At 53.1% G+C, this 22,310-nt stretch overlaps 1 protein-coding gene across 7 annotated transcripts in view; it reads left to right on the plus strand.

Annotated features, from left to right (window-relative positions):
- The window catches only part of PTPRU (protein tyrosine phosphatase receptor type U), a 57,759-nt gene extending 45,175 nt beyond the window's left edge, over nt 1–12,584 (plus strand). For all 7 annotated transcript variants that reach the window (XM_071453025.1, XM_071453023.1, XM_071453029.1 and 4 more), the window contains 5 exons: nt 2,012–2,152; nt 3,748–3,873; nt 6,192–6,349; nt 7,453–7,588; nt 9,780–12,584. In XM_071453025.1, the coding sequence (XP_071309126.1) occupies nt 2,012–2,152; nt 3,748–3,873; nt 6,192–6,349; nt 7,453–7,588; nt 9,780–9,842 (624 nt within the window). In that variant the 3' untranslated portion in view covers nt 9,843–12,584. The remainder of the gene's footprint in view (nt 1–2,011; nt 2,153–3,747; nt 3,874–6,191; nt 6,350–7,452; nt 7,589–9,779) is intronic.
- The last annotated feature ends 9,726 nt before the right edge of the window (nt 12,585–22,310 follow it).

The raw sequence follows: 22,310 nt of genomic DNA on the forward strand, positions 1-22,310 counted from the left end.
GTGACAAAGCTATCTCCTAGTGGCTGATGATCACAGAGCAGAGCAGAGGATGCTGCAGGCTCCAAGCCCTCACTGAGGGATGGTCATTCATCAGCAGCCCCACTTCCCTTTCCTTGAAATGCTTTGCATGGGCAGCACAGAGCCCCCCACACCTCAGGCATCTTCCCCAGACCCTCCTGGTCACAGCTGAGCACTGGCTGAAAACATAAGCTGAGCCTTATGTTTTCCATGCTGTGGGTGATTTAGCTGCTGGATCTCTGTGCAGATCCCATCTCCCTGATTCCTGCTCCCACAGCAAAAGCAGTTTATAAAGCAGAGTGAGCTGCTGGTGGTGGGCAGTGGCTCTCATAGTGCTGCAGTGGGATGGGAGTTTTGTTTCCAGCTTGCTTGCTGTTTGCATATCCATTTTATCTTTATGCATCACTGAGCCTCCCTTAATCTCTGCTAAAGGGTCCGTGAATGAAATATTTTTTATAGACAGACAAAGCCCTTTGGATGAAATTCTTGCTGAAGGGATAAAACCTATTTCCCTCTTCGGGTAAAAAAAAAAAAACCTCTCATTCTCTTTAAGTGCCAAAGTGGTTTGCTCAGTCAGTCTGTCCATCTGTCAGATCACCTTGGCCTGTGCCACCTGTCAGTGGTGCTGGTACCAGTGGAGCCATGCCCTGCTCCACGCCCTGCTGTCACTTACACCTGTGCCAAGAGGAGGATGCCAAGGCAAGCCTGGGCAACACATGGTGAAATCTCTTTCCCCCTGATGCTGTCATGCCCCTCCTTGAAGGTGGAAAACTCTTGCTGAGTGCTAGGATCTCACTGCTGCTCATGGACAGGGCCACGGGACTGGTTCAATAAGGTCATTTCTGTGAGCTCAGTCAGGAGGTCCCACAGCAGGCAGAGCACCCCCATGAGCAGAGAGCTGTGCTGATTCTGTGTCTGAAGAGGCTTGAGCCAAACTGTGTTAATTTAAGCGTGCCTGATGCAGTGTTGAGCTCAGCTGTCCCTTGGCAAACCAGCAACAGGATAACCAAGGGGATGTATCTTGTTCAAAGCACAAACCAGAGATACAGTAATTTCCTTCCCTCCCACTTCCTTCTTGCAATCTCTAGTATTGTTGCAGGGAGCCCCCAGCGCAGGAATAACGTGCATTGACTTTATGATTTCAGAAGGCTGAACAAATACTTTATTAAGCTATATTATACTATACTTCTACTATACTACAGTACTAAAAGAAAAACCCGTGACCCTTTCAGACATTCATGACACAGCTTTGACCTAATTAAATCTAAATCACGATCAATTCAATCAATCTAAAGCACCCATCACTAGTGTCCAATTAAGAAATCCCTCTTCAGTAAACAATCTCCATAACACCTTCCACATGTGCCAAACAAAAGGTGCAACAAATAGAGATAAGAATTGTTTTTCTCTTTCTTTGAGCTTTCTTACTACTGCCTTCCCCAGGATTCTTCCTGGAAGAGTTTTCCTGCTGCTCTCTGTGAAGAGAGCTGTGGCCACACTCTGGGATCTTTTTTTGGGAGATTTTCTTCCTCCCTACAAAAAAAAAAAAAAAAATTGAGCCCAGGTCAGTGGTTGTCTCTGCTGCTCTCAGTGCCTGGTGGTGGGGTGCTGTGGGTGGGGGTGATGCTGTGGGTGATACTTCCAGTCAGGGCCAGGTGCACAGCTGGAGTCTGGGGTCTTCTGGGAGCCATGGCTACTGCTTGTTCTTTGCTCAAAGGTGGCATCTTTTCCCTGGTTATTTATGCAAAATACTCTTTCCTGTGAAAGCAAAATGTGTGTTTTTTCATCCTGATCAAGGGCAGGGATCACTTGGATGTCCCCATCACCAGGGCATGGAGGAACTGAGGCTGTGCCAGGGAGACCAGCTCTGCTCAAGCATGGAGAAGAGGGTTTTGGTCCCACTCATCTGTTGCACTAATTCTTTGGGGTGTGACAGCAGTGGCTCCAGTGTCACCACCGTGTCCTTACTGGTGCTTGTCTTTCCTCTCCACAGAGCTACACCAAGAGCGCTGCCTTCATTGTCACCCTGCACCCGCTGCAGAACACCACCACCGACTTCTGGCGGCTGGTGTACGACTATGGCTGCACCTCCATCGTCATGCTCAACCAGCTCAACCAGTCCAACTCCGCCTGGGTGAGTGCTGCTGCCCTGGGACTCACCATGGGTGGCTTTTGTCCTGCTCCATCCCCATTGCCCTGACAGTGCTGCAGCCCCTTGCCTTGCTCACTCAGAATTTCTCCTCTGTAAGGGGACACGGGCCTGTATGCAGCACTCAGGATTTGTCCCCTGTAAGCACAGGGCTGGCCAGTTGGAGCCAAAGAGGTGTTGAGCAGTAGCCCAGCCTGGGTGCATGGTGTTGGTGTTGCACTACCTTTGCGTTGGCATAGTGTTGGCATTGGTGTAGGGGTGGCTTTGAGTTGGTGTTGCATTGATGTTGACGTTGCATTGGTGTTGAGAGTTGGCATTGGCTTGGAGTTGGCATTGGCATTAAATTGGCATTAGCGTTCCATTGGTGTTGATGTTGCATTGGTAATAGTGTTGCATTGGTGTTGTGTTGGTGTTGATGTTGCCTTGGCTTTGAGTTGCTGTTGGTGTTGCATTGGTGTTGACATTGCTCCAACAGGTCCATGTTCCCCGAGCTGGAGGCAGTTTTGCAGGTGGGGTCTCACCTGAGCAGGGCAGAGGGACAGAATCCCTTCCCTTCCCTCTGCCATTTTTCCTCATTACTCAGGCCCTGCCTCTCTCTCGTTGTCTGTTCTTTAGGGGTGTCTGGGTTACAATATTTAGCTGGATCATAAATGTTTACTGGTATAAGACCAACAGGTAATAAATCAACCTTTCCAGCAGGCAGCTCTGAAAGGTGACTTTGAGGGTACAGCCCTCACTTGAACTACGCCTTGCCAAGGGAAGTTTTAATATCCAAATTATAGTTCTGAGTCTGGAAGGCTCAGAGATCTCAGAGATTTATAGCCCCTATTAATAACCAATTATTCCTGAAACACGTTTGCCGTGCAGTTGGGCCCAGGCCGTGACTGACCTGCATTGCTAAATGCCCTGTGAAAGTGTGGTGACAAACATCATATATTTTGTGTCGGTGCTGGTTTCCCAGCTGTCACACTGTGAAAACAATCTCACCCATGCTCCAGGGACTGAGCCATCCATCAGTGCCATGATGGACACAGGGAGGGGGAGTTGCTCCCCAGAGATGCAGGCTGGGATTGCTTTGGCTTGGTGGGATGTCCTGGCCATGGGATGAGGAGCACTGACATCCCACTGTTGATGGCAGAGTGGCTCCTAAAACCAGGAGGGCTGGAGAGCCAGCTGGGAGCAGCCCAGCCCTGCTCTGTTGTTGTGCAGGCTCAGGTCTGCGCTGGAACTGGGGCACAGCCCATCCTGCATCCTCCTGGAACAGCAGTGTCCATTCCAGGCAGTGTCCTATTGTATCCATGCAGTGTGAGGGGGCTGTGTGGGTGCTGGGGGTGGACCTGACCTTTCATCTCTGATCCCTCAATAAGCTGGGAGATCCTCCAGCCATTGGTGTTCTGAGTGAGAAATGGCATTGTGGTCCAGCACTCCACCCTGGGGCCACCATCCCACCCTGGGGCCACCCCGTGCCAGCAGCCCCCAGGGTCCAGCACCAGCCGCTCCCTTCACGGGCATCTCCTGCTGCCCTTGCCTGTGTCCCAGCCCACGTTTCCAGGCACAATGAGCTGTGCTTCTCTCCACAGCCCTGCCTGCAGTACTGGCCCGAGCCAGGGCTGCAGCACTACGGCCCCATGGAGGTGGAATACATCTCGGGAGTGGCGGATGAGGACATCGTGTCCCGGCTCTTCCGAGTGCAGAACATCACACGGGTGAGCTGCTTTATATGAATTACAGAATCTCAGGATGCTTTGGGTTGGAAGGGAACTTGAAAACCATGTTGTTCCTACCATGGGCAGGGACACCTTCCCCTATCCCAGGTTGCTCCAAGCCCCATCCAGTCTGGCCTTGGACACTTCCAGGGATCCAGAGGCAGCCACAGCTTCTCTGGGCAACCTGTGCCAAGGCTTGGCAACTCTTTTGATGGATAAATTTTCCCCTAATAGCCCATCTAAACTTCCCATGATGCAGCTTGAGGCTGTCTTCTCCTTTTTAGTCACTTGTTACCTTGGAGAAGAGGCTGACCCCACCTGGCTTCAACATTTCAGGGAGTTGTTGAGAGCAGTGGGATCTTTCCTGACTGCTGGGGTCTCCAGCCTAACTCTCCTTCTGCAGAGGAGACAGCCCCAGCTCTCCTCCTGCCAGAGAGGAACTTGTCAAATTGCCATTGCTCCATCCAACCTTTCTGAAGTTCACAGTTCCTTGAAAGGTGTTAGAAAACTGCTGGAAGACCTCCTGCCTGAAGCTCCATCTCTGCCCTGCCACACACGTAGCACAGGATGGACACTCCCCATGTGGGCACAGCAGCTCCCCTGGTATCAGCAGAGCCCTTTCCCTGCAGGATGAGAAGATCCACACGGATTTTTACCCTTTGTCAGTGTTGCATGGCTGGTTAAGCTTGTCTTGAAAGAAGAGAAATGCAGGGCAGCAGGGAAAAGATGCAGAGCTGTACACAGAAAGAAGCAGCTGATTTACCTATAAATGCCAGCTGGGAGAAGATGGCATCCCTGATGTCTTTAAACTCCTAATGGTTGCCAAGAGGCTGAGGCCAATGCCCCAGTGAAGGTCACTGGGCAGATGGGAATTAGGGAGCTTGGAAGGGAATGTGTGGCTTGGCTGACGGCCCAGCTGGGAAGGTGCTTCGGCAGGGTGGCCGGGGCCAGAGGAGATAAATCCTGATTAACTGAACTCTTAACACAAAAAGAGGGTTTTGGTTCACGCTCCTCGAGAGAGCATCTGGCATTTCCTGGGTGTCAGCACAAAATCCTACACCAAATATGCTCAGCTCTCAGGTGGTAGGATATACTCCGGGCTAAATTAAAATGCAGTGTGATGGAAATCTCTGGATTGACGAGGAGATTCCTCCAGGGAGCAGATTGCTGGAGCAGGGCTGAGAAATGCATGGAGCCACTTTGTGCTAAGCCTTGCTGGAATAGAGATGGGCACTGGGGGTGGCACAACTGCTCCAGAGCTTTCACCTCACTTCAAAGCAGATCCCAAAACTTTCCTTCCCAGGCTGTCAAAGGAGTTTTCTTCTGTTTCAGCTCCATTTATTTGTTTCCTCTTCCTCCTCTGCTTTCCTGGCTTCCAGCTGAAAGCAAAAACTGGATCCTAGGCTGGTCAGGCCATCACAGGCACATCACCAGCTCACATCAGAGCTTCCAGAAAGGTTCAGGAAAGCTCCCAAAAAGGTTTAGAAAAGCCCCTTTTTGAAATGTGCAGGTTAGAGTGGGCACCAAATGCCCCCAACTCTCAGTCCCCAGGAATACCAACTCCCCTCAGGAACACCTGGTCCTGCTGCATGGAGAAGGTCTGGTGCTCATCCCACTCAGCAGGCACCTAAAACTGTGTGGATGGAGCCCTCCAGAGCTGAGTGTCCCCCATCTGTGCCTGACCCCCCCCTTTCTCCTCCACGTGCTCCCCACACATGAGCTGTGAGCCCCAGGTTGTGTTTGGGGGGGTGACCGTGGTCTCATCCCATCCCGTACTCGGGATGCTCCGAGTGCTCCTGAGCAGGAGTCCCACATCTGCCCAGTTAGAGCCTGCTGAGCTCCGTGGATGTAATCCTCCTCCTGGATCCAGCTAACCAGATTAGCTTTCCAAACTAACCAGATTACCAGGTATTAAGCTCCCGCCTCCGTGGCAGCCTCTCAGCAGCCTCCTGGTTTACAGCGAGCACAACAGAACCACATCCCATGGATCTTGGGCATGCAAAGAGGAAGGTGTGATGGAGAAGCCTTGGGGAGGCTCAGGGGCCTGGGAGCAGGTTTTGGGAGATACAGAGAGAGCCCAAGATGATGTGAGGTCGAATAAACCATGACAATGGAGTTCTCCTGGGTGGGATGGGTGGTAGAATGAGTGTGAGCTGGAGGTCAGGGCTGAACAGTCTGTGTTAAAGCAGCAGGAAAGGGTTTTCCTGTCTACCTCTACTGTCCACGTGTGGCAAACCCCTCCTTCCCTCTGTCAGATCTCCAGTGGAGGCAAATGAGGGTAGCCCATGGGTTCCAGCTGATGAGTTTTACTTTTCCAGTTGCAGGAAGGGCACCTGATGGTCCGGCATTTCCAGTACCTGCGCTGGTCAGCCTATCGAGACACCCCGGACTCCAAAAAGTCCTTCCTGCACCTCCTGGCCCAGGTGGAGAGGTGGCAGAAGGAAAGTGGTGATGGCAGGACTGTGGTGCACTGCTTGTGAGTGTCAGCTGGGGAGGAGCAGGCTCTGCCCAGGGAGAGATGCCTCCAGATTCCATGTCCACAGCACTGCCTGGAGATCCTCACAAAGCCCTCACTGGGGTGACTTTGTCCCCAGATGGGGCTACGTCTGCCACAACGTGTGTTTTGGGTCACCTCCTCCATGAGATGGATGCTCAGCAGGGGTGACACCAACCTGCCCTTTGTGCTGGTCCCCCACCCTTGGCAGAGGTCCCAGCCCTGTCCCCACATCCCGTGTGTGTAACAGGCTCCGAAGGGACGTGGCAGGAGCTGTGCCACTCCCACCACTTGCTGCTCATTGTTGCGGGGCGGGGGGACAGGGAATCATGGAGTAATTTGGCCGGGAAGGGACCTTAAAGCTCATCTTGTTCCAGTGGGAGGGACACTGCAGGTTGCTCCAAGCCCTGTCCACCCCTGTCCTCCCAGTGGGATTGGTTCATGAACACCGTGTGTGTTCTCCTCAGATGGGACCCAGCACCTTCACAGATGGGGAAAGACAGCAGTGAAGCCTTTAATCAAAAACTAATTACAGCCGTGTCCATCTTCATTAGCTGAAGGATAATTTGAGAACATGCTTTATAAAGCTCTGGCATCGTGTTCTCTCTTCCTCTCCCATGTTCCCATTGCTGTCAGGCTTCAGGCGTGGTGGTGTGGGAACAGGGGTTCAGTGCAGGATTTGGGGAGGTTCCCAGTGCCCTGTGTGGATTGGGGCAGTTCCTCCAGACAGCAGCACCACCGTGTCACCAGCCCAGGGTCACCCTGTGCAGGGCAGGAGGGACACGACAGCTTCCCCAAGGTCACAAGGAGCTGATCCATGGCAGGGCTGGGACCTGAGCCCAAATGTCCAAGATCCAACCTTGGTAATCCAAAAGGGTGTTTCCATGCTCTTGTGTGGGTTGGAGGGCAGGATCATTGTCCTGCCACCCCATGGGGCAGGTTCAGGTCCCCTGGTACAGGTACAAGCCCCTGCTCTGGGACATCCCTGGGATGCAGGGTCGGATAGAGAAAGGGAGACTTGGAGGAAGCAGGAAGGTGCTCTGATGCCACCTTCTCACCCCTGACACGTGTGTTTGTCCCACCAGGAACGGAGGTGGCCGGAGTGGCACCTTCTGTGCCTCCACCATGATCCTGGAGATGATCAAGTGTCACAACATGGCAGATGTTTTCTTTGCTGCCAAGACCCTCCGCAACTACAAACCAAATATGGTGGAGACCTTGGTAAGCACCAGACCCTCCCTGTCCACCCTGGCTTCTGGTCTTGGCACAGAGGAGAGGTGCTGGGGATGCTCACCTCCCAAAATGCTGCCTTTTCCACCCCAAATCCTGATCAGCATCATGGGCATCCTCATGCCAGCACTGTGCTGGGGTGGGCTGGGAAGTGAGGCAGCTCCTCAAAGCAGCCTTGGGCTCATCTTCATCCTGCTGCGCCAGCACAGCCTTGGAGTCAGTGCTGGGATTGTTGGAAATCCTCCCCAGGAGCTGTAAGGCAGAGTCACATTAACCCATGGGATGTAACTGGTTCTTTGGAAGGTTTGTGGCATTGGGAGTAGCGCTGGTGTGGAGTGAGATAAATTCCTGTCAGAAATATGAAAGGGAATGAGCAGCACTTGGAGTGAAATTAATGGGTGCACAAGCTGCTGGGAGCAGCAATGGAGTGATGTGTCCTGAGGAGGAGGCTGGAGCTGGCAGCAGGTCAGGGCAAAAAGCCCCTGCCCTAATTCAGGCCCCTGATGATGGAACAGGGGAGAGACACACTTGTCTGTCCCCGTGGTGAAGGGCTCCAGGTGCCTCGTGATGTTTTAAAAGCAAGTCAGCTGGAAATGTTTACCCTGTTTAGATTATAAAATCCCTAAGTTGCAAAATGAAATGGTTTTGAGGAGGGGATGTGATTTGCATTAGGAATTAAAAGCAGAGGAGAAGGAGAGGGAGGGGAGAGGGGAGCAAGGGGAGGGATGCAGATAATGGAAAGATGATGTGACAAGCATGAAGCCACCAGACCCATTGGGCTAAATTGCAAGGGTATTAAAAAAAGGTAACATTTCCCATCAGGATACAAGCCTCCTCCTGCCTCAAATGAACCTGAACTGGCTATTCTGGGAATCTCAATCTCCCAGAGTCACCGGGAGGCCGGATCCATGCCTGGTGTAAGGAGCTCAGCCCAGCAGAGAGCACTTGCTGCTGCCTGCACCCCTTCCCCCTGTGTTTGCCCCGGGGGTTATTTTTATATGATGATAAATGGAAACAATCCCTTTCCTTAATCCAAAAAGCATTATGTGCTTTTAATCTGGGCTGCTGCAGCCTCCTCACTTTGAAGCCTGCTCCCACCTGGGATCCTGTGGCCGCCCACCCATGTGGGATAACAGGATTTTCGTGCCATTGCTCAGGTTCCAATCCCCATCCTGCGGCCAGGATCTGGGGACAGGAGCTCTGCCCTCTCCCTCCCTGCTCTCACACCCAGAACTCTCCCACCTGATGTCCCAGTGCCTGCAGCAGCACCAAAATCCTGATTTGTTTGGGGTTTTGCTCTCCTGGGATGGGCACTGCCACGGTCAGAGCTCTCCTGAGGATTTTGTGCTGTCAGTTGTATGACAGTGGGAGAGCACAGGAACAGATCATGGACAGGAGACAGGGATGGATGAGCCTGCCCTCACAAGCCCCAGTTCAGGGATTTTTGTTACAAAACCAGGAGTCAGCCACTCTGGGTTTTCCCTTTGTGCAGCTGACGGGGAGTGAAGGGTGGGAGGATGCTGACACCATCCCTGGATGTCTCATGAAAAGATGGGAGAGGGAGCCTGGTCTTGCTGGACAAGAGAATTTATGATAAAGGAATGTCCTGGCAGAAAGGGTAGGGTATGTCCATCCACTCCAACCATGGATATTTGCCTGGGTGCTCTCCCCTTTTCCAGCCTCTGCTGAACTCAGAAACAAAAACTCCTTGATTTCCTACCTAAGGCTTTGTTGTGGACACCTCTGACCCCAGACTCCATTGTTCCCATGTCTCTTCCATCATTTGACTGACACGTGTCAGTCACTGAGGTGATTAAGTTGCTGAGCCCCCAGTGCTGGTGGTACCTGGGGTGGTGAATAAAGGTATTTTCACAGTAAGGGGATGTTGCAGTCCTGGTTCCTCCCTTGGGGCAGGTGACGGTGCTGTGTGTCCCCAAAATGCTGGATTTCAGTGTGTGTGGAGCTATTGGATCTGGGGCACCGTGCCCCTGCCCCAGCTGTGGGTGTTGTTTGCCAAGAGTGGAGTTTTTCCTGGCTGCGGCTTCAGCAGAATTGTCAGGGGGCCCTAGGAGGCTGGCAGGTGTTTCCTGAGGGCTGTTGACATGTGTTTCTCCTTCCTCCTCACAACTTTGGGAAACAATTCCCTCCGGATCGTAACACCCTCTCTTCTCTCTCTGAACAGGAGCAGTACCATTTCTGCTACGACATAGCACTGGAATACCTGGAGTCCCTGGAGACCAGATAGCAACTGGCCCACGAGAGGGGCACAAGGGCTCGTGCAGGGCCGTGCCAGCCGCACTTCCCAGCTGGGCACTGTGTCCCTGCTCGGGGTGGGCAGGGAAACAGCAAAGGACCCACCAGGAAACTTGGGATCCAGGAAACAAAAGGACATGGAGATGTGTTGGCCACTCTCCATCTTCATCCTCTGCTCTCCATCTTCCCTCCCTGCCCTGGGCGTGTCCCAGTGGGTGGATCCCACAACTCAGCCGGTTCCTTGGAGTCACAGCCTGGGGTTGGTGCTGCTGGGTCTCTGCAGCTGCTGGAGAGGAGGCCAGGGAGGGGAGGAAGAGGAGGCCACGAGGAGCTGAGGCTGTTTCCCATCAGAGAAGGATGGACACTGGGAGATGTTGCTCTTTTGTGTGTGGTATTGAAGCTGCTCCTCGAGGACCCCAGAGGCTGCTGGGGGTTTTCCCTTGATGGGGCTCCCTCTGAGCCAGAGCAAAGGACCCCCAGGAGCTCCTGAGTTTCTGCCCCTTGGACCATGAGTTTGATCCTCTTTTAGTTCTGTGAGTCCTGACCCTTTGTGTATCCAGCCCTGGACAGACAGGGATGAGGGATGGGGGGGGGGGGCACTGGCCATGCAATGTCCCTCTGCAGGGACTGACCTGGACCCTCCTGGTGCTTTTGCAAAGTGTTGGAGGGGATCGTTCCCCAGCATCTCCACACCTTCCCCTCCATCTGTAGCAGTGAATTCTTCCTGATGTCCCACTGGCCCATGGGTCTGTTTTTAACCCTGCCTTTGTGCATCATTGCATTTGAAGCAAAATCCTCAAAATTCGGGTCCATCCCAAATACATCCTGGATGCCACCCCTGGGCAGTTGCTGGGCCTGGTGGGGCAGGAGGATGGATTTTGGGGTGGTGTTGGCTTGGGCTGAGCTGTGCCAAAGCCGTGGCTGTGTGTTGGGGCTGGGCAGGGGAAGGCCCCCACACTCCTGTGCCACTGGGGCTGGTGGCTGAAGGTACCTGAGGTGTTTAGCTCCATCCTGCTGCAGGTGGGTGTGAAATAGCGCTTCTTCCATCTGATGTTGTGGTAATTCTGGGGATTCTACTCTCAGCCTGGTTGTAATAAAATAAATGGCCTTGGGAAGGTGCATCCAGAGGGATCCAGGTCTGGGAACTGAGGGGAGGTTGGTTCTGTCCTGAGGGCCAGGCAGAACCCTTCACCATCACTTTGAGGGGGGATCAAGCAGAGCAGGTGAGAAGCTGTTCTCCAGATGCTGGAGGTTTCATGTGGGCAGACCTGTCCTTCATCCATCTGCCCCCTTCACCCCCATCTGTGTTCCCCTCATCCTCCTGCCATGCCTCCCCAGGGCAGGGGCAGCTTCCCTGCCCTGCCTGCCTGGGGCTGCCAAGCATTGCCCAGGGAATTCTCTCCAGGGAATCATGAAGGCTGCACAGCTGAAATGGCCGGAGGAGCAAACCCAGGCGATGTTTCCATCCACCTTCCAAGGGGGAAAGAGCAGGAAGAGGCATCCCTGCCCTCTCTGCCCTTGGACAATGTGCCACTGCTGTGGTGATGGGGATTTCAGCACCATCCCAGACCCTTGGTTCTGCCACCTCCTCCCTGAGGAATTCACAGTCTGACAATAACTTATTCCAAGGGCTATATGACATCATTCCTTCCTTCTTTCCATCCCTGCTGTCTCATCTGCAGTGTGCCCATTCTGTCTTGTCACCAAAAGGTCTTTTTTACCCCCAAATGGTCCAGTAAAACCAGTACCTGACTACACCAATATTCACACTGGGATAAATCTGTGTCCTTTTCCCAGTCCCCATCTCTCCATAGACCTGCCTGTGCTGTCCTAGGGAAGGTGCTGCATGCTGGGTGCAGAAATGGTTTGGTTTTTTATGAAAATGGCTGAGCTGAGCCTCCAAAATCCCTGGGAATGGGATGGGATGCTCTGGGGGCTGCCCAGCCCTGGAGCTGGAGGGATGCTGCTGCCTGGGCCACCCACATCCTGCCTGTGGTCCAGAGGGAGGGAGCATCCCACAGGGCTCTGCAGGTGAAGTATTGCCAGAAAGAGGAAAAGGAGGAGGGTTGAAACCCCAATTAGTCTTTCAGAGACAACAGAGACTGGAGGAGTTGTATATATGTTTTAAAATCAAGAGTTTTTCCTTTTTATTTTATTTTGATACCTCCTTGCTGGGTGTCTCTGGGTTTTTAGGGCATCTCTGGTGAAGGGCAGATTTTGAAATCCAAGTGCTATAAAACCCAGCCCATTTCCAACTCCTACTGACATGCTCCTCTGACATGAGGCAAGGACATCTTGTACATAGAAATCTATATATAGAAATCTATATATAAAAATATAAATACTGTTCTTAAGATGGATAATGTTTATTGGTATTACAGATTGGAGTGGTGCTTTTTTTTTTTTTTTAATAAAAAGAAAACAAAAAAAAAGGAAAAAATTAAAACCCAAGAAAAACACCAAATTGGAATGGTTTTGTCTATATGCAGTCAAAGTGATCCTAAAAGCTGGCAGCATCCCAGAGCTGGTGCCAAAGGGATTTGGGACCATGAGGCATGGTCCCACCATGGATGAGGTTGGAGCATTGGGACCGAGGGAGGGACGTTCTGATGTGGATTGTACCACACCCATCCAGCTGTTGTTAATGGGTTTTTTTATTATTTTGTTATTATATTATTTTTGGCTTTCTTTCCTTTTAAGAAAATTAGTTGCATAAATAAATGTTCCAAATTTGTGATGGCCTCTGGAGTTCTTTCCTGGCTCTGAGCTGGGAGCTGTGATGTGGGGAGCCCTGAGGTGCAGAAAAAGCCTCTCTCTCAGCCCTATCTTTTAAAGGGTATTTTTGGGAATAGATTTGCAGGGCCAGGTTCCTACACAGCCCCCATGGCACAGAGGAGATGGGGTTGCCTTGTGCTTGCAGAGCTTTGCTGTTGGTGCCCTCCTGGAGATCTTGGACTGGGCAGGGGTCACCAGCCACCCTGGCTGCCCACAGCTCCTGCTGGAAGAGGTGGTGTGGAGGAAAAAGAGCATCAGAGCATTTCCCAGCTGGAAAATGAAATGTTGTAAGAAGAGCCTTCAGGAAAAGTTCCTGCATTGTCTTCAGTGATTTATTTATTACGAAGCAGCCTTCAGTTAAATGTGTTGTGATATGAAACACTTCCAGTAACACTTGAGTCTTAATTTAATGGAGACCAAGGAAAAAAATCTAATTGACTTGTCAGGATTGTTTTTCATCTTTAATTAAGGCTCGTGAAGGAAGCAGTAATTACACTTTACTGATAAATAATAAAAATGGGGATCATGCAAATTAAAACCAAGTCCTGCCCTTGGGAAGGGCTCTGGGTGTGTGGGTCCAGCCCTGGCAGGGTGTCCGTGGGGCTCAGCTCTGTGTCCCCAGGGCTGTCCTGGAGGGCAGGGTGGGCTCAGACTGGTCTGAAGAGAGAGACAGCAGCTGCTCCCAGCAGGAACCGAGAATTGTGGCTGGTTAAGGTAAAAATGGGAGCAGTTCTGTGGGGACAAGGGTGGTGGCCACTGGGTTTGGTGGTTCTCTATGGCCCCAGGAGCTCAGGGGTGTGGGTGGCATCAGTGTCCTTCCTTACTTCGTTCCTGCATCTTTTGGAAGAGGCATGGACAGCCCAGAGAGCCAACAGGGCCCCAGAGCCAGGACAGGAGCAGAAGTTCAGGTGCTCATCCTGTGGTGATGTCCTGTGGAGATGTCCTTCTGTCCCACCTCAGATTCATCAGTGTCCTGGTGAGTGACTTGTTGGGGGTAGCTGGGGATGGAATGGAATGGAATGGAATGGAATGGAATGGAATGGAATGGAATAGGATGGGATGGGATGGGACCCCTGTCCCTGTTTTGTAGAGCCAGGAGAGCTTGGCATGGGCATGGCTTGAGGCACTTGGGTCCTGCTGCTGCTCTGCCAGGCCTGGATGGATCAGAGCCACTCAAAGGGAGCACTTTGCACGTCAATAACCAATCCAAATACGTGTCCAGTGCCCAGCTCTTGGCTCTTGGCAATTGCTTACCAGCTCAATGCCTCCTTTGTGCTGTTATCTGCAGCACACATGCCTAGTAGAGCTGGTAATAATTTCCCTAAGCCAATGTCATGGTATTGTTGGAGGTGACCTGGATATTCTCATTCCATCCACTGGCTCTTTCCCTAATCCTGGCTGACAGACAGCACTGGAAGTGTTGGGGAGTTCAGCTCCCGCCCAGGGGGTGTCCAGCCGTTGCTACAGAGGTGGCAGGTGGGGAGCCCTGTCCCATCCCTCTCCGCCTGCCTGGAGGGGCTGGTGTTCCCAGAGGATGCTCAGCTTTGTCCTGACTGCCCCCACCATGGCCATCCTGCCCCTGGAGAGCCCCAGAACCTCTGCAGGACACAGGGAGTGCTGTCAGGAGGGTGCCCAGACCTCACCCAGCCAGGCCCGAGGCTGTCAGAGGAATGGTGGGCAGGGATTCCTCTTCCTCTCTTCCTTCAGGAGAAGCCAGACCCTTCTCAGGTTGGGGGTCCCGCCTGGAGCCCCCTGTCCCTCCAAGCAGCTCATGGCACTTCAGCCCTCTCAAGTCTGGGCTTGTTCCTTTTGCTGTGGCATTTTGGAATCTGCCTTGAGCCAAGGGGCAGGCCAGAGGCAGGGCTGAGGGAGGCTGTGTTAAACCTCCTGATTAACCTGGCAGATTAATTCATTAACATGAAACCAAATTCAATTAATTCCAGTTGCCCATTTATCACCTGGGATGTCCCTGCAAGGCCAAGAGCTGCTGTGGCTTGGGCTGGGCTCATCCTCACCCACGCTCTGATCCCTGTCCTGCAGAGCCCTGTGGGGCTGCCCACGCCTGCCTGGATGGAACGGGACAAACCCAGCCCAGCTGGGCCTGGGGCTGGGCCATGGCCCGTCCCTCCTTGCTGGGTTTGTTTTTGGGGCACAGGCATGGGCAGGGCTGGCTGAGGGGGATGACCCTGTTCCCATGGGCAGCCCAGGGCTCTTCATCCACAGTGGGCACAGGGAGCGGAGGCTGCAGAGCCCCATGCAGGGATGTGCCCATCTCCTCAAGCCGTGGCACTGCGCTCCCCAGAGACTTCCCACCTCTCCAATGCTCCAAGTCCTGTAGGAGAATTTGTTTAAGCAGCTTTAACTGGGCTGTAATCTCTATGCTGCTCATGTCAACTCTAAATGTTCCATCCAAAGGCTCAATGGGAAGAATTTGTATTTTTAAATAAATATTTCCTCACGGTGTGCAAAATATCTAATCATGTATTTATCCTTAAGTACTTCCAAAAGTCAACATAATTATTCCAGTCCCATTAAGTTTAATTTGCAGTAAATTATGCATTTAGCTTTAAGTTGAGGTTGTTGGTTAGAGTCAAGATAAAGCTCCTGCTATTTATAAAGCAGTATTTCAGCATGGATACAAAACACAAATGCTTGGACAAGAAAATCCTGCTCTGGAAGTTTGGGGAGAATTTCAAATAAGGAGGTTAACAAAAATATCTGTAGAGTGTCTAATCACAGATGTGTGAGCACACTCAGTCAACTAAAATGAACTCCAAAACAGCTCCTGGAGGGCTGGGCTGCCAAAACAATTTTCCTCTAGCTAAAAACTTTAACTTTTTTTTTCCAGGACATGGTTTGGAAAAACAAATTAATCATTTAACTTTCCTCTGTGTGTCATGTCTTTGAGGTTCACAGGACAGGGAAGGTGTTCCTGCTGGAAGAGGTGGAACAGTTTTAACCTGTGATTTTCCTGTGGTTGTAGGTGTCTCTGCAGATTAACAGCAGCAGGGAATTATCTCCCCCTTTCTGAGCTGCCTGGGGTCCATAGGGGATCTCTGATGGACACGATGGGAGCTCATCAGCCCTTCCACGTCAATGGCTCTGCACCCAGGTCTCCATGTGCCAGACCCTCTGCATTTCAGGGTGAATGGCCAAGTGATAATTTTTTTACAGTCCCAGGAGGTGAAGAAAGTGATGGGAGGACTTTCAATCCCAGAGAAACTGTGTTGGTGGAGCCAGTGGACTGAGAAATGCCTCCTGGAGTTTCTTGGCATCTCTGACCCGCTGGTGGGCTGGGGATGTTCCTTCAGGTAAGGCAAGAGTGGAGTTTGCCAGTGGTTCCTTGTGCACATTCTGGAGAAGATCTCTCAGTGCTGCACCTCTCCCTTCCTAAACCCAGCCTGACTTTACCTGAGCTGCAGTGCTTGGGCTGCTCCCCTGCGTGTGGCATCCTCGGGAAGGGCTGAGAGCAGCCCCTGTGCTGGGCAGAGCATCTCCCTGCACTCCTGCCACCCTGGGGCTGATGATGCTGCGTCCCCCTGCCCTGCCCTGCCCTGCCCTGCCCTGCCCTGTCCTGCTGGGCTCTGGCAGAGCTCCTGGGCAAGGGTAGTGCAGTGCCAGAGGCAGGGCTCGCTCAGGGCACTCTTACTGCTGCTGCTGCTGCCCATGCAGAGGGCTCAGCTGGGTGCTGGAGCTGCCAGAACTCTACAGAGGAGGCAGAGAGCTGGCTCTGGACGTGGCTGCCTGTCCCCCTGGTCACAGTGGCCGCACTGGTGCCAGGTCAGAGCCTCTGTCCCCTGATGGCCCAGCACAGGAACAGCACAGGAACAGCTCGGGTGCTGCTCGTTTGTCCAGCTCTCACCATTCCAGAAGGGATCGTGTTTCAAACAGCACAAAAAGGGAGTTTGGAGCAGCTCATCTCTCCCTGCTCCGTGGGACACTTGATGAGGTTTCAACAGGGATTGGCTGACTCTGCATCTCCAGGATTTCTGTTTTTACAAAATCAGATTGATTAGAAATGTCTGGCTGGGAACTAGGTCCCATAGCCTGATTTTTTTCCTCAGGATTTACACCAAGAAGTGTCTAGGTCATTGCAGGGAGGCTGGATGGCTTTGGGAAGGGCTGGGATGGGGAAGGCTGTCCCTGAGGATGTGCTGGTGGCTCTGCAGACCCCAGGGAATTCACTGGTTCTGGCAATAGAGGCTGTTGGGGTGGGATTCAGCAAGTTTTTTGCTCTTGGGAAGGATTAGAAAGTGTAAGAGCTTTTCCTATGTAGGCCTGGACTGACATCCTGCTGTACATCCACCCCAGCTTCTCTGGATCTCCCTTCTACCTCCCCTGCAGCTCACTCTGTGGAGGTGGAAGAGCACCAGGGGGTCAGGCAGGAGCCTCCTCTGAAACAGGGACTGAAGCACTGAAATGTAGAAAGTTTTCCAGAATCATTTCACAGCAAATTTCACACCTTGATTTGGTTTGGGTTTGGTTTGTACTTTTTTTTTTCCTTATTTTTAATTTTTTTTTTAACTTTTTTTAAAGGAGGACATATTTTACCCTGTCAGAATTTTTTCCTGACTTGCCACTAGAGACCAAACCCTTCTGGGCATCTCTCCAAGCACCCTTCCTGAGCCAGCCCCTGGGTCCTGTCTCTACAGCTGTCATGGGGATCTCCCACCCAAGCTCCAGAGATGCTGCCTGAGCACAGTAATCCATGTGCTGCCCCTGTCAGAGCAAATGGGGACTCTGGGAATGTGCTCATGCAGGAGAGCAGGGCCATGGCCCCTTCCAGGGATGTGGTTTAGTGGTGGATTTGGCAGTGCCAGGTTCATGGTTGGACTTGATGATCTTAGAATCCTTAATCATGGAATGGTTTGGGTTGGAAGGACCTTAAAGCACCCAGTGCCACCCCTGCCATGGCAGGGACACCTCCTACTGTGCCAGGTGCTCCCAACCCCAATGTCCAGCCTGGCCTTGGGCACTGCCAGGGATCCAGGGTGGGATGGGTCCCACAGCTGCTCTGGGCACCCTGTTCCCCCTTTTCTTACAGGTCTTTTCCATCCTGAATGACTCTGTGGTTCCATGGCTGTGATTCCCAGCTCCCCAGGGCTGTTTGCAGGCACAGCCCAGCCCCAGCCCCTGCCCCAAGGTGCTGCAGGGAAACGGGGCCAGGAGGAGGCTGGGGAGGCCGAGAGGAAATGTTGCATCCAAGGCCATGAAACATCCAGGAGTTCCACAGTGAGGGGTTGCAGGGGATCTCCGGACCGGGGCAATGCCAAGGTATGAACTTCCCATCAAATCATGCTCCCCATTTTGCTTTCTCTTTCCTGGGAGCTCTCAGAGGCCATTAAAGGAAGCAGGAGATGTTTGCAAGGTTAAGAGACTCAGTGTCTCAACTCACCAGAAGGTCTGCAGTAATTTACAGCTGCAGGCAGCCAGTGCTCTTCATGGGGGGAAGGGAAATGCAATTTAAGAGAACACAAATAAATAAGAATCCGCAGCAGCCAACACTCTCTGATTTAATCCCAGCCCACGAGAAAGATTTATTCTGTTATCTGACAGTTTGATCACTCCAGGAATCCCATAGGTCAACCCATATCTACTGTTATTATCTCTGGGCTGTTTCCACCGAGATGCGCAGGGAAGATTTGTTAAAGAAATGAACCGAGAAGGGCATTGATAGGAGTGTAATGGATGGACCCCCCAGGACCCCTGTCCTGGAGGGAACTCCAGCGATGCTGCTCCATGGCCTGGGTGGGCTGGGGATGGACAGGAGCCCCTGGGCTCCCTCAGAACTGCAGAGTTGGAGATCCCACTTGGTCATCCCAGGGTCAGAACTGCAGAGCTGCAGATCCCAGTTGTTCATCTTGGAGGCAGCTGCGTGGAGTTGCTCTGGGAGGAACTGGAGGACCTTTCCATTGGGAAAAGCCTTGTGTGACACCAGTGCCAAGGGCCTGGAATTCCTGGGAGCCATGCAGGTGCTGGTGGGAGGATTTGCTGCTCTCGATGCCTCTTGCCTTGATGCCAGAAAAGGCTCTGTGGGAAGAATCCCTTTAAAACCCCAGGGAATAAAATGTGCAGGCTGGAAGCTTGGGGGGCACCTGGCCCCTGAGTTCCACCCTGTGGCTCTCCCTTTCACCCTTCCCAAACTCCCTGTCCCCTCTCTTCCACCTGTCGGGGAGGAGCCACCAAAAACACCCTCTGTGACACTTCTTTGCCCATTTGGATTATTTTCTGCAAATTAACCCTTTCTCAGCTCTTCTCCACTTCTTCCCTCACTAATAATTTCCCAGTGCAGCGTGTGCTTTTTGCTGTCTGGGCTGCCTGGGAATGGCACCAAGGAGCCACAGGAAGCTCTCCCACGCAGTCAGGCACGTAGCCACAGAGACATATGCAGGGGGAAGTGCAGCCTGTTCCAACAAACAGCCGGAGTGCAGAGACACAAACACACACAAATAAACAGGTTCACACCCCCAGTGCACCTGAAATGCGTCCACACAGGCAGATGCTTTAGTGGGCCTGGCTGGAGCCACTCAGAGTCACAAAAATGCAGGTGGAAGGGCAGAATTCCCCCTTCCCTGCTCCCACAGCAAGAGAAAATGCAAGGCTGGGACACAAATACCTTGAATTCCCTGCATTGGCTGCCCTGGTGCCAGACCATTTGGCAAAGGTCCCTCTTGGTTTGAGTTTCTCTGCTGAAATCAAATCTTGCCAAGCTCCAGAAGCTGCAGTTGTTTGCAAACCTGTCCTTGCCCAATTTCATGCCTTTCACAGGCTTTTTCACTTGGAGAAAGGCTGGCCTAAGGCTGCACAAAGGTGGGCAGGAAACTGCTGGCCCAGGAGAGCGTGTGGGATGGGTAGATGGAAGCCTAATTAGTGGCATTGCTTTAATTGAGCACAGGAAGGGGTTGGAGATTGCATTTTCTGTGGGAAAATGTTGTTTTCCTTTTGATCCAAGGTTTCTCTAGCGTTAACTAAATACTGCTGATAGCCTGGCTGGGCTCTGTGCCCCATGCCAAGAGGGGAAGGTGTTTGACTTGGCTCCAAAAGGAGAGATTTTGCAAGGAAAAGTGAGTCAGGGTCTTTCCCCTGGGATGATACCCAGGGGTGGGAACAGAGGGATTTGGACACTGCCCACCTGGGAGCTGGGCTTTGCTTCAGCTGTGAGTGGTGTGGGACCCCAAAATGTCAATGTTTCATAGGGAAAAGAGAAAAAATTCTGAATGTGCCTGCGAAGGAAGGAGCAAGGCTCGGAAAAGATCAGGCCGGTGCTTTTAATTTTTATTTTTTCATTCTGTAATTCTACACGTTTCCCCCTGAGGAGCTCACAGAGCTCTGTGTTGACATTGGCTCTTTGGGCAAGAGGGAGGTTTGTGTCAGACCTCAAAGCATTTTTTAATCTAAATAAAAAGTAGCATCAAAAGGGGAATAACAGAACCCTGTGAGTGTTGAAACCTGATGTTTCCTGGTCCTTCCCCCACCTCCCAAACCCAAACAGGTTTAGCAGAGCTTGGAGAGCATTTCCAAGGGAGCTCTGTGGGCTGACCCCAGTGCCTGTGCACAGATCCTTCCCGAGCCCAGCATTTCCCACTCGGTGCCAGGGCTGCTGCTCCTGCTGCAGCTCAGGGAGGTGCTGGAGCCCCCATCCCAGGGGGACCTAACACAGCTGTGGCTGCAGAAATATGGGAGAAGGCTTGGCTTGGCACTGATGGCTTCATAGTTGGACTTGATATTAAAGACTTTTTCCTGCCAAAATCTTTCTGTGCTCCTCCCCCTGGGCTGGACAAGCCGTACTGGCTGTGCCTCACCTGCTGCTTGTTTGCACCCAGGGGCGCTGCCTGTGCCCGGCTCTGCTGCAGCTGCCCTGGCTGTGGCTGTGGCTGTGGTTGTGCTGTGGCTCTGGCTGTGGCTGTGGTTGTGCTGTGGCTGTGGCTGTGGCTCTGGCTGTGGCTGTGGCTGTGGCTGTGGCTGTGGCTGTGGCTGTAGCTCTGGCTCTGGCTGTGGCTGTGGCTCTGGCTGTGGTTGTGGCTGTGGCTGTGGCTGTGGCTGTGGCTGTGGTTGTGCTGTGGCTGTGGCTCTGGCTGTGGCTGTGGCTCTGGCTGTGGCTGTGGCTGTGGTTGTGCTGTGACTGTGGCTCTGGCTGTGACTGTGGCTGTGGCTGTGGTTGTGCTGTGGCTGTGGTTGTGGCTGTGGCTTGGCTGTGGCTCTGCTGTGGTTGTGGCTGTGGTTGTGCTGTGACTGTGGCTGTGGCTCTGGCTGTGGCTGTGGTTGTGCTGTGGCTGTGGCTGTGGCTGTGGCTGTGGCTGTGGTTGTGCTGTGACTGTGGCTCTGGCTCTGGCTGTGGCTGTGGCTGTGGCTGTGGCTGTGGTTGTGGCTGTGGTTGTGCTGTGGCTGTGGCTCTGGCTGTGGCTGTGGCTCTGGCTGTGGCTGTGGCTGTGGTTGTGCTGTGACTGTGGCTGTGGCTGTGGTTGTGCTGTGGCTGTGGTTGTGGCTGTGGCTTGGCTGTGGCTCTGCTGTGGCTGTGGCTGTGGTTGTGCTGTGACTGTGGCTGTGGCTCTGGCTGTGGCTGTGGCTCTGGCTGTGGCTGTGGCTCTGGCTGTGGCTGTGGCTGTGGCTGTGGTTGTGCTGTGGCTGTGGTTGTGCTGTGACTGTGGCTGTGGCTCTGGCTGTGGCTGTGGCTGTGGCTGTGGCTCTGGCTCTGGCTGTGGCTGTGGCTGTGGTTGTGCTGTGGCTGTGGCTGTGGCTCTGGCTCTGGCTGTGGTTGTGCTCTGGCTCTGGCTCTGGCTCTGGCTCTGGCTGTGGCTGAGCTCACGGGGCCCTGGCCAGGAGCTGGCAGTGGTGGTGGGGTGTCTCAATCAGCCAGTACTGACCTGCAGTTCTTTCTCTTCTCCTTTATCATCTGCTCCCTGCACGTGATGGCCTCGCCAGAGCCTCTGCCAGGCCAGGCAGGGGTGCTGCTCAGGGACACCCTGCAGGGCAGGAAATGCTGCTGTGCCCCAGCCAAGGCCAGGCAGGGCTCAGGGGGGAGGAGGCTCCAAGGGCTCTGCTCAGGGCAGCAGGAGGGATGCTCTGCTTGGAGCTGAGCTGAGTTTCTCTGTTTAATTTCCCCTCCTGACGTTTCCCTCCTCACCTCTCAGGCTCTCTGTGGGGCACCTTGCTGCCTGTGAGCTGCACTCCATGCAGTCCTGAGCTCAGCAAAAGGAAAAGCACTGACTGCCCAAAGTTCTGAGTAAACACTGGCAGTGTTCAGCTTTTCCAGTGCCTGGAGCTGGCTGGGCTCCCCTGTGGCATGACCCTGCTTGCTGCTCCCAGCCTGGATGTGCCAAGGGATGCCACCCCCTGGCACAAAGTCTGGGGGCCCCAAATCCTGGTCAGGTGTTCCCAGACCCTCGGGATAAAGAGCAGGTGTCAGCTCAGGAGCAAAATCTGCCGGGAGTGTGGGGCTGTGGTTTGGCTCTGTCCTCGGGGCTGTGTCACCTGGGGAGGGGACAGTGTGGGGCTGTGCCAGCAGCAGGGAAACAGCCCAGGTGCTCACCCAGAACCAGGACTTGGTGCCCAACACTTAATGAGAGTCCAAGGAATTAAATTGTTTCCAAAAACGGTGTTCAAGGCTCAGGCTGTTCCCATGTGAGAGCGTTCTGCTGATGCCAAGGAACAGCTTGGCAGGGATGGACCTGTGTGCCCTGCCTGG

This window comes from Agelaius tricolor, unplaced genomic scaffold, assembly GCF_023055355.1.
Source record: "Agelaius tricolor isolate 1412-34295 unplaced genomic scaffold, bAgeTri1.0.p SCAF_36, whole genome shotgun sequence".
Taxonomy (NCBI): Eukaryota; Metazoa; Chordata; class Aves; order Passeriformes; family Icteridae; genus Agelaius; species Agelaius tricolor.